This window comes from Pteropus alecto, unplaced genomic scaffold (genome assembly GCF_000325575.1).
Source record: "Pteropus alecto unplaced genomic scaffold, ASM32557v1 scaffold43, whole genome shotgun sequence".
Taxonomy (NCBI): domain Eukaryota; kingdom Metazoa; phylum Chordata; class Mammalia; order Chiroptera; family Pteropodidae; genus Pteropus; species Pteropus alecto.
Window position 1 is genome coordinate 6,559,695 of NW_006435764.1, and position 11,846 is coordinate 6,571,540.

The 11,846-nt window shown below is 57.6% G+C and overlaps 1 protein-coding gene across 1 annotated transcript in view; it reads left to right on the forward strand.

The window, feature by feature from the left end:
• Positions 1-11,846, forward strand: part of MACROD1 (MACRO domain containing 1) — a 142,219-nt gene that overhangs the window by 9,746 nt on the left and 120,627 nt on the right. The window contains exons 2-3 of the mRNA XM_025046196.1: positions 515-616; positions 1,246-1,362. Coding sequence (XP_024901964.1) covers positions 515-616; positions 1,246-1,362 — 219 coding nt within the window. The remainder of the gene's footprint in view (positions 1-514; positions 617-1,245; positions 1,363-11,846) is intronic.

Below are 11,846 nucleotides of genomic sequence, written 5' to 3' on the forward strand. Positions count from 1 at the left end.
TTGATTGTTGGTGTAATTGACAGATAACGTAATCAACTGATAATGTAATTGATTCATGCCACCAACCTGCCTGGCCTTAGCGTGTGTAAGCTTGAAATTATTCTGCAAGGGGCATCTTAATCCCTGTTCTATAAAGAAATTAGGACCTAGTGCTGTAGACGCAGCTGGAAAGTGGCAAAGTTGAATTTTGAACTCAGGGCCGTGATGCCTGAGAGATGTCCTTCAACTCCCTGGGCCTCAGTTTCCCCTCCTGAACAAAGAGGGCAGGGTAGGATATTCTGGGGGTCTCGAGACTCCAACAGCCCTGGTGGCGTGGCGCCTTGCTCCGTGCCCCCTCCTCTGGAGCATGTGGGAAGGATGGACTTCTAGGGCTGGATTGCATCCTTGGAGGAGACGAGGGCCCCTGAGAGTCCCCATGAGAATAGGAGACGTGGGGGGAGGGGAGCCCCCAGGACTGCTCCCCTCCCTGCCCGCCTTGACTTCCCTTCCTGCCTACCCCACCCCTCCCCTGCAGCATTTCTGAAGGGCCTGAGTGACAAACAGCGGGAGGAACATTACTTCTGCAAGGACTTCATCAAGCTGAAGAAGATCCCGACCTGGAAGGAGACCGCGAAAGGTAGGCCCGCTGGGGAGGCCTCGCCGGCCACGCGGCGGGTGGCCTCTTTGGACCCACAGCTTAGGAGAATCATACAGACAAGGCCAAGGAGAAGGGCAGCGGCATTTATTGAGTGCTGACTGTGCGCAGGGCACTTTGCGTGTGTCACCTCATTTAATTAGTAGCACAGCCTGAGGCACGTTTGGCTTTTTCCTCCACATGTGGGAGGCTGAGCCCAGACCCATGTCACCTGGCTGTGGAGCTGAGGTTTGTAGCTGTGGTGGAGTGGCTTGCAGGGGCCATGCTAGCGAGTGCCCAGGTCTTGCAAATCGCAGGCCTGGTAACTGGTAACCTGGGCAAGTCACTTAACCCACCTAGGCAAACCTTTCCTCTCCTACCACTGTAAAATGGGATGGAAGACATTAAAACTGTACCTGTGCGTAACATTGTAAAGATTCAAGGAGACCGTGTGTGTGCTGCACATAGTAGGTGGGCTGTCATTGCCAGTGTCATCGGTCCCCACGAGGCAGGCCGCCTCTGGAGGTGGAGTGGGGTCGACAGAGGAGCCTGGCCCGTGGGCACTGGTGGGTCACTCTTCAGTGGGGGCCTTTCTGCGACACCCCCCCGACCCCAGCCTCCGCTTGTTTCAGGGTTGACCGTGAAGGCGGAGGAGCCCAAGTATAAGAAGGACAAGCAACTCAACGAGAAGATCTCCCTGTTCCGAGGTGATATAACCAAGCTGGAGGTGGACGCCATTGTCAACGCCGGTGAGTGGGGCTCCTGGCTGCCCTGAGCCAGAGACCTGGGTCGCCTTTTCACCTTTGCTGCGGGTCAGGGGGGACACCACCTGGCTCCAGCAAGGCTCGGGTGGCTGACAAGCTGGCCCGCCGGCGCCACGGGAACCTAGTGTGCCGGCCGCGAGGACTCCCCTCCCTTGAAACCCTGACCCGCTGTGTCGGGGGCGCCTTGGCTAAGCGGCCTCGCCGCTCTGAGACCCATTAGCTGGGAAGAGAGAGCCTGGAATTGCGCCGGGCTGCTCTGCCGGGAAGGCGGCCGCCCCGACCACCGCTCTCCTTCCTCTGCCTCCCGCCCGCCCTGTGCCCCTGTGCTCGGCTTCCCGTGGTGGCTCTTGCTGGCTTGGCAGTTTATTGTGATGAGTTGAGGAGCCTGCTGCTCTGTCTGTTCTTAGGGGAGGGAGGAGGGTGGCTGTTCTCCTTCCAGGTGGTGGTTGTCTGGTCAAGGTCAGGGGTGGACTGTAAAGGGGCAGTGAGGTCCAGCAGGTGCACAGATAGTTCATGGGACAAGGGTGAGTGGGGCTAAAGCTTGCCCTCGCTCTCCTGCTCGCGAAGCATCAAGGAAGGCACCCCCTTCTTAGAGGAAGCTTTGGGGACCTGGGCACACAGGGAAACCCACCGTGCTGGCTCCCTCCCATCGTGCAGTCTCAGGCACCCTAAGGAGTGTCTTCAGTCTCCTTCCGCTCACCCCCGGGCTTGCAGCCATTGTGTCCAACCCCAGTGCTGGCCAGGGAGTGGGGTCACCGAGGGGCTCTGGGACACGGTGGTGTTGATACTGATCTCGCTCGGTGACGAGGCTCTCAGGACTCAGGGAGAGGTGGCTGCTCGGCTGCTCCAGACCTGCTCGTTGTGGTCTGGGTTGCGTTTCTGGCAGTGGCCTCACTCTGTGTGTTCCTGCCAGCATTTGCAGAGCTGTGCAGTCACATGCATGTCCCTCCCCTCACCTTGCCTGTTTTGGTGCACAGGTGATCAGTCGCATGAAGACAGGAGTTCCAACTTGGAGCAGAGGGAGCTTGGGTCACCTTTGGGTTTCTGCTGCTGCTTTTGCTGTGTTCCTTTTGGGCCTCTAGGATGGCAGGTGGCAGTGAGGTCCTCACGGAGTCACAGGGAGTCACAGTCCAGGGAGTCACAGAGCTAAGACAAGCCAAGCTGTGTTGATTGATGTCACAGTAGACCAGGAGATTAGGGCCTTCTTGCTTTCTGGACTCAGGAGGGGTTGGCCTGAGGTAGAAGGGACCGAGCGTTGGGGTCATGGCTGAGGGGACAGCCCCGCAGGCCCCTGGGGCTGCCCTGCCCGGTGTCCCTGGCCTTGTCAGTCACCGGCAAGGGTGTGGGAAGCACCCTGTTGGCACTATCGTCGCTGAGCTGCAAAGTGGCCAGAGGGAAAAGTGGGACATCTTATCAGCTCCTTCCCAGCTGGGTTGGTGGTTGGCGGGCCAGGAGGGAGGGTGGGGAGACCGAGGCAGGTGTCAGCAGGATGCAGATGGTGCGGGTGGGGGCTCTGGAGGACTGCGGGTGATTAATGGCCCTTCTGAGTGCCCTGTGCCTGGCTAGCCTCCGAGTGCAGCGGCTCTGGCAGCCTCTCACGCGCTCAGAGAAGCACTTTGGTGCTGGCTTCATTTGACTACACCGGGTGGGGGGTGGCAGCATTCGCCATGTCCCTCCAAGGACTCCCCTTCTCCATGTACCTGTCCAGGCTCGTTTCTTCTGAATGGTGGGGGTGGTAGACGGCCTGGCTGTGGGGTGTTGGGGGACATGTGGAGCCGGTGCTCATGAATCATGAGGCTCACGCAGCACTTGGCGTGAACCGAGGTCCCAGCACCTGTGGCTGTTGTCAGTGCCAGAACTGATGCCATCCTTGTCACTCTGGGTATCAACCCTGCCCCAGTGATGAAAAGGGATGCCGGGTGCCTCAGATGAGCAACTTTCTCCTGCCTCTGCCTGCCTCAGTTTACCTAATACCTCGTGGTGTGTTTTCCTGGGTTCTGTATTTTTCTAGAGAGAGTCTCACAGTAGGGAGGACCCAGAACCTGCCAGGGACCCCAGGGCATGTCTGAGGCTGGCCCTGGACTTTGGGGTCCCACACACAGCCTGCACGCCCTGCAGGCCCTCTGTCCAGGTGTTCGCCTGGCTCTGGTGTCTGGGTGGCCTTGGCACTGGTCAGAGCTCTAGAGTCCTTGGTGGTCTTGGCACAGGTCCTCACATAGGGGATCCTGGGGCCTCATCCCTGGGGGCTCCACGGCCTTGGCTCAGCCCGGCCCACCGCCCACCAGGGGGCAGCAGAGATCGTGGTCCCTGCTCCCAGTGGCGTCCTGTAAATCAGCCTGTTTATTAGTGGAATAAAAGTCGCAGCATCGAGGGGCTTTTCCGGGCTGCATAAATCTGATCTGTGCCTCGTGAAACCCATATGTGCTTAATTCATATGTAAAGTTTCAAGCAGGAAGAGAATACGTGTCCATTAAATTCTATTTGACTTGATTATAATCATTAGCCGTGAATAATTGCTTCTCAGTGCCGACCGCTGAGCCACCACAATGGGATAAAGGAGGGAGCAATTATCTCAGGGTGGAAATTTAAAAATTTTTATTTTTGAAGCCAAGGGCAGTGTTGGCCCCTGTGGGCATTGGTGGCCCATGGGGCCTGTGCAGGTCAGACAGGGCTGGGGGCTTGAGGTCAGCTGCAGAGCTTCTGGATTTTGTGGGGGTGTTTCTTTTTGTTTCTGCAGCCAAACGGGGGGTACAGTGAAGGTGCCATCGCTGTCTGGGCCTCGCTCCAGCTGCAGGGACCCTGGAGGGGGAGGCATCTGTGGAGCTGGGAAGGGCCTGTGAGAGAAAGGGGAGTTGGGACTCCTACAACCTCCTCCATCCCGAAAAGCCTTGGGCTGGGGGGGGTCTCCAGTCCAGCTGAGGGTACTCTTCCCACCCCTCGAGAGGACCCTGGGGATCCTTGGAGAGGGCAGGGGCCAGGTACCCTTTCCGACTGCGCCTCACCCCCCTCCGCCCCACGGAGGGACCCCCATGGCCTCTCTCTGGACTTTGGAAAATCACACTCTGTTTCCCAACTGGCCCACTGACATTGGAAGTCCAGGACTGGTTTTCACCCCACTTTGCTGATATTTGAGATGATTGGGATGTGCACGCACATGTGCGTCTGCGTGTGTGTGCGCGTGTGCGTGTGGTATGACGTATATTATATAGTATGTGGAGGAGGGGCTGGGACAGAGAGTGGAAGGGGTGATGCCTGGCTGGCGGGTGGCAGGACTCGAAGTCACAGGGGGTAGGACCAAACCCCCCAAGTCCCCAGGCACAGTGCAGGCATCCCTGGACCCTCCTCAGCCCTCCTGGCCAAGGCCGCTTGCTCAGGCAGCACCCGGAGAGTCTCAGGCTCCCACCATCCGCGTGGGCCACGGCTCCTGCCCACAGGGGCACACAGCATCCATCTTAATTAAATTAGGCTGCCACACTGGCAGGAGAAGCCAGGGAGCCCCTGCAGGCCCCCATTCTGGAGCAGGAGATTCTGGGGAGCAGTGCCTGCCTCCCCATCTTGGCCTACAACCCCAGGCTCTGTCTTAGAAGAGCCGTGCCTGGCATCTCCTCCATGTCTGAGGGTCTCCACCCAGGGGGCGTTTCGACTTCCGGAGTATTCGTGTCTTCTCTTTGTGATGCGGGGTGGGAGATGTGTGTGGCATGACCTTAACTGGGTCCCTTCCATGCCTTTAAGGTTCCCAGCATACCAGGCCTGGGCCTGTGGGCCCCTAGTTCCCGACAGACAGCTGAGTCCCAGGGAGGAAGTGTCCAAGCATAAAGACTCCCATTCTCGGCCAGCTCAGGGGTCGGGCTGCCGGCTTTGGCCTTCAGGCGTAATGGGACAGGGCAGGGATGAATGTGATGCTTTGTGCAAAGACAGAAAGAATCTCTCACTTCAAAGGTGTCCCAGGCCAGCGAGTCAGGGCCATGAGCACAGAGGCTAGGAGCTGGGTCGGAATCCCAGCGGTCCTACTGGCGGTGCTGTGGCCTCCGGCCGGGCGTGTCTGAGCCTCAGTTTCCTCATCTGCAAAAAGGATCATCATCGGCTCCACCCATGGTGGTGTGAGGATGACATGAGTTCGTTCAGGTCCATCCAGCACTGGGCGCATGGTCTGGCACAGAGGGAGCCCCTAGGAAATTATTATTGGGAAGTCAAGAGCAAGAGCAGCTAAGTAGACTATAATGTGACAAAGCACTGGAAACAAGATCTGAACAAAGTGCCATGAGACACCACAGGGACCAATTAATTTTGCAGGGAGGTGGCGGGAGGCAAGGGGGGGTCATTGAGGCCTTTGAGGGGCCTGGGCACATGGGCCAGGCCATGCAGACTGGGTGGGAAGCTGTGTTTCACAGCGACAAGCTGGCCTCACTGGGAGTTTTTTAAGCTGCTTATTTATTTAAAATAAGGCATGAAGTGGCACTCTGTTTCCTTAAGTCTTGGGGCTTTGATTTGCGGTCTGCCAGCCGCGTATCGTCCCCCTCCTCCAGCCACGCCAGCCAGACTCTTGCTTCATCCTTCAGCTGCCTGGAAGGCCCCGAGGAGCCGGCCCCCTTGCTGCCTGCCCCTGGGCCACCACTCAGAGTCAGTGATTTAGAGACTGCCTTGATGGACTAGCAAGCAGGGGGCCGAGGGACACCGACTGCCTTGTGGGAAGTGATCTGATGCTAAACTGTCGCCGTAAATCGCTTTATCTGTCACTTCAGATTTAACTGTATTTGCTGAGGCTTGCTGCCACGGCCAACAGCAGCCCTCTCTGCAGCGGGCAGGGAGGGCGGGTGTAGACTGGGACCTGCGAGCAGCAGCAGATTTTGCTGGGCCCTGTCCCCCGGGGAGCACGGGCTGAGGGCCAGCCCCCACTTTGGTGCTGACCCCTTGGTGCCAGCCCGAGGCATCCGTGAGGCATGCAGGACTATGATCCCCATTCCCAGTGATTGGACCATGAACTCGTGTGTGGCCTTTCCTCCAGTTCCGCAGATGCATGTGGCAGGCCTGTTGTGTTCCAGGTATTGGGGTAGGTGCTAAGAGGGGCATGAGACACGGTAGTGGAAAGGGACAGCACAGTGTATGGGGGATGGGAGGCCTGCTGCGGGGCCGGGAGGCAGTCAGGCGAGCTCCTGGAGGAGGCGGCACGAGCTGAGAGGCATGAAGCTGAGTCAGAAGGTGGACACGGGCTTACCAGGGGCAGGGAGGGAGAGCGCAGCAGGCGTGGGGGGCGGGTGGGACTCGGAAGTTCTGAGGCGCTTGCGATGAGCTGCGGCCAGTGCTACTGCTGGTCCAGGCTGTATTCACACCCCATGCCACCTCCCCTGGCCTCTTGCTGTTATATCAACCCCTTGATGTCACCAGGGAAACAGGCTCAGAGATGTGAAGCAACTTGCTTAAGGACACACAGCTAAAGGACAGTGGCCTTAAGGGGAGGGGAGCTTTGCCAGACTCCAGAGCCGCCAGGAAATCCTTTCTTTTTCTTGTTGAAAAATTTGGGTCCCTAGAATGAGCGTGTTGTCACTTGTCCTCACGTCAGGGGAACACAGAGTGGTTAGGGTGTTTGGCACCGTGGGTAGTCGGTGCAGAAAGGATGGGACCGACGTCTGAGTCCAGGATGGTTGACCCCATGAGGCCTTGTGGTGAGCTCTGGCCCCATGGCCCAGTTGGTTGTCCTGTGTCCCAGCCCCCGTCCCCGGCTCGCCCCACAGTCCCTGCCTCTGGGCTGGGGACAGCTAGGTATTGAGTGTTCCCCCTGGGCCAGGAGCTGCTCCCCAGACCGCACACGTCACCTCATTTTCTCCACTTGACAACAAAGGAGACTGAGACACATCGGAGCCACAGCCCTGATGAAAGGCAGGGCCAGGAATCAAGCCTTCCCCTTTGGCACTTGGGGTTTAAGGAACACACAGTCAGGTTTGCTTTTTCAGAAGCTCCTTCTGGGTCTTGGGGCGTGCAGGGCACAGTAAGTCGGGGAGGCTGACTGGGAGGCTGGGGTCCAGGTGGCCTTCTCCCCACATTAGAAAGCCTAGAACCCCCGAGAAAGTGCCAAGGCCTCATTTCCACCACTGCGACAGGAGGGCGGCTCACCGCCTCAAGGTTGGGAAGCGGTTACGTAAATTCATAAATGATGGATTCCTCCTGAATTCTTGAGATTCCCTGGGGGGTTCACAGGGCCTGGGCCAGAGAGCCGAGCTTTGGCTGGTGGGCGGGACTCAGGCCCTGGAAGGCCCCTCCGTCCCCCGTTTATTAGACCCTCCCCGTCTTCCCATGAAGACTTGAGGGAGAACCATAGATCCTGGACTGATGACCCTTTGTCCTGGGTCTCAATAAACGTTTGTTGAGTGAAGGAGTGACCGGATGCTTTGGAGAGTTCATCAGACAGTGGGTGGGATTGGGTGAGCCAGTGACCTCTCTGGGGCCCCTTAGCCTGCCCTGGCCCAGACTCCACCCCACGCCTCTTGATGGTCCCAGAAGTCAGGGCTGGAAGGGCTAATGCCTTTTCCAGATGAAGACACAGTGGGCTGCTTGTGAGGTTCCCAGCCCTGTGTGAGGCTCCGGGGGTACGAGGCCCAGTGACCCAGCATACGCTGGAGGCATCTGCAGGCAGAGGAAGATGGGAGGTATCTCAAGAGTGACGGTGACCTGCTCAGGGTCACACAGCGGGAAGGTGGCAGAGCAGGCCTCCCTGACTCCCCCACGGGGCCATTTCTCCTCGGTCTTTTTCTCCCCGTCACGACGGATCATGGGCAGGAGATAACCCATGAGGGCTCTGCTGCCCACTGTCGCCTGCTGAGCGGCCCTGAGCACACTCTGTCCAGTCCCTCCGGTCCTCGAGGCTGTTTGGCCTCAACACCTGCACCTGCGCGCCCGTCCGTATCCCTGAAGCGCTCTCTACGCCCAGCACTGAGCTGAGGAGGCCAGAGCTTGTGCGAATGTGTGTGTTTTGAAATTAATGGGGACCATTAAATTGGCCGAGCATGAAAAGGGCTAGGGCTGCGGCCCTTGGCTTGCTCTCCGGGACGAGCCTGCCAGCACTTGGCAGAGGGCTGTCCAGCCGGCTTTGGGCCTCCCCAGGAGGCTCTGGCTTGCCTGCCCATTTCACAGAAGGGCACCCTATGTCCCTAGGAGGTGGAGGGGTCTGGCACAGCATATGGAAGCCACCGAGAGATACCCCTCTTCCTGAGAAACTGGGGTTCCCTTCCCTCCTTCTCAACCCCCGGCAGACAGCACTGTTTGTAGCAGTGTTGAGTTGAATCTGCTCTTTCTAGACCCCTAAGGTGGGCTCACGGACATGCTAGACCCTGACCCCGGGGCCTCCTGGGGGAGGCCTGGCCTGAGCCCAGCATGGGGTGGCCTCTAGGACGTCACATGGCCTAAGAGGAAGTCAAAAGATCCAGTCCTGTTCCCTCACCTTCCACTTCTAGACAGCGCCACCTACTGTGAAGTCTCCATCACAGGACACTGTCTGGGAGTGAAGAGTCCTGGCTCCACTGTGTACCAGTCGTGTGACCTTGGGCAGGTCACTTAACCTCTCTCGGCTTCGGTTTTCCTGTCTGTAAAACAGGGATGAGAGGGCATTCAGACCCGGGCCCTCAGGCAGCTGTGAGGGGACCGCTGGTGGCGTGCTCAGCGCACCATCTGGGACGGTTAACGCTTGAGAAATGGCATCTCTCAGCTGCTGCCTCTCTGGGGCGGCAACCCTCAGGGTAGGGTCTGCTACGCACTGGCGCTCAGCCGCCTGGGGACAGGGGACAGCCCCTCCATCCGCTGGGCAGGCTAAGGGCACCTCCTTCCTGTGGTGAACTGAAGGGTCTGGGCCCAGAGTGACTGAGGGAGGAGCCCCCTCCTGATGCCCAGTCTTTCAGATTTGGGGTTCCCTAACTGTGAGGGTGCAGAGCAGGTGGCCTAAGCCCCTCCCTCCCCTCCGTAGCAGGGCTGCCAGTGTCTGCTCTACCTTCTGCTGGGAAGGGTGTGTGTGTCACATGGGAACAGCCTGTGCGGGGCCGAGAGGTGGTGGGGCAGGATGGGGGTGCTCCCCTTCTCCAAGAGGCTCGTGATGGACGTGTTCCCTGTCAGGTGGCCATGGCGGAGCCTGAGCTGGCAGAGCCTGAGCATCCTGCAGGCCGCCCCCTGCAGCCTCCAGCCCGCCCTTCCTCTCTCCTCCTTACAGTCTTCCTGCATTTTAGAAGCTCACCTTTTGGGCTCATTTATAGTTTGTAAATGATGCGTCCTGATGCTTCCTAAGCCCCTGCTGGCAGCTGTGTTTCATGTGACTTCAATAGCACCATCACAGGCCCCTTTACCCTGCATTCTCAATTTCTTGCTTATTGAACGCCTGCTCCATAGCTCATGTGGCCTCCGAGGACCTTTGGGTAGAAGCAGACTGCCCAGTGGGCGCAACTGTGTGTGGGACTCCTGCTCCTTGCACACCGGGCAGGGGAAGGGACACAGCTATTTATGTCTGCACTGGGCGTGTCAGGAGGTGGAAGCCAGCGAGGACTCAGGAACCAGGAACTTGGTGGCTGCAGGCCCGGGGGAGGACAGGTACAGGAATATGGAGCCAGGGTGGCAGTGGGTGTGGGAGGCAGCGAGCACAGATGGGGCTGAGGGTGGCGGCGGGTGGTGGACACGGCTGGCCTTCCTCCACCGGGACACCCAGCTGGCACCGCTGCTTTGGTTCATTAAAATCTCATCATTTGCACCCCCAATGGCAACAAGTGGTCCTTGTACAGCGGCACCCATCCTTCTCTCTATCGGTGCTCCCTCCTCCTCTCGGACATTGTAAGTGCCATAAAAATAGCTTAGCTGCGCGTAGCATGTGGGAAGAGAGAGGCCCGGCTGTCAGCCATTCCCCTGCCAGCAGGGCCCGCGTCTGTTTTATTATTGCCGCCTGGCTGTATTTCACGATGGTTTAAACATCATCAAACGCCACATCTCTTTTGAAAAGCAAGAGCTACCTTGCTGAGGATGTTGAGGAGAAACAGGAACATTAAAATCTACGAAGCAAATGGCCCAGAATTGACATTTGCAACGGGAGCTTTGCAGCTTTGACTGTCAAAGGAGCTAAATCCCGTCTGGCAGCTGGCAGGGAACTTTCCCGGGTCATCACCGAAACCCTGAGGTTTGGCGGGGAGGGGACCAGGGCATCATAGGTAGGGTCAGAGAATGATGGAATTCTGGGGGTCACCTGACCACTTCTTAGTGCCTCCTCGGCCTCGACCTTGACTCAGCCTTATCTCCCTCCTAACAAGTGCGGTGGGCGTCCGTCCCCTCTGGCATGCAGAGTGGGATCACAGGGCCTAGGTCTTGGGGGTGGAAGTGGGGGTGTGTCAGAAGATGCACTGGACAGGGCTGCGGTGGCCACTTCCGAGCTTTCGTGACCCTGACCAGGAAACACCTCTTCTCTGAGCCTTGGTTTCCTTAGCTGTAAACCTGGAAGAGAGACATCCCTTCCAAAGATATTCGAGAGGATCAAAGGCTGCATGCAAATACGGCCAGTCATTGGAACTCAGTAAATGGTGACTTAACACTGAGGAAGTGGGCGTTTGAGTTGGAATGGGCTTTTTAAAAACGTTTAATTCACCTATTTCTACTGAAAAATAGGTATAATAAAATCAGGGAACCATTAAAACAGAAATAAAAAGAAACAAGGGACAAGGGAGGATGCCGACCTGGACATCCAATAAGGACGTGCCCCGCGCTCTTAGCTACACCTGGAGCCCTTTGGCCTGGATGCCCTTGGCACGTGCTTTCCAGCCTGCCAGCCTCTTGCTGGGTTCCTGGTTGTGGCCCTGCTCTGCTCAGCTCTACCGCCTGCCACTTGATGCTGGTGTCTCGTCTACTGAGAGAGGCAGTGTGGCTGTCCTTATATTTTATGCTCTTGGTGGCTGCATGGGGCAGCTTGGCTCCTGGTACCTACCCTGGTCCTGACCAGATTAAAACTAGGCTGAGCAAGTCTATTGCAACTGAATAGGAAATGTGGCTTTGAGCTTCCTGGCAGCTATAGCAAAATGGGAAACAAGATTTTAGGTTTTACAATTCCAAACTTGGAAAGCAATTTAAACTTCTGCTTAATCCTCTCTCTTTCCACTAAAAAAAAACTCTCCCTCTAGTACCCTTACCAACTGCTCTTTATTTCCCCTACAGATGCTTCTTACCTTGTTCCAGAGCCCTCCCCAGTCTCCCTAAGTGCACCTTCCCTCACGTGGCTTCGCTTCTGACTTGGGAGGTGCTCTCTGCCCCCTTGTTTGTTGCTTTCCATTCCCATGTCTGCCAGCCTGGCCTCTGGGCCTCTTGCCTTGCCCAGGCCCACTGGGTCTGACGCTGCAATTCCTCTCAGATGAGCCAGTGACTAATAAGGGTTGCCCCTGGGGGGCCGGCAAAATCTTTCCCTCCTTAATATGGCAGTTTAAAAATGTGTCACCATCGATTTGAAGAAAAAATTT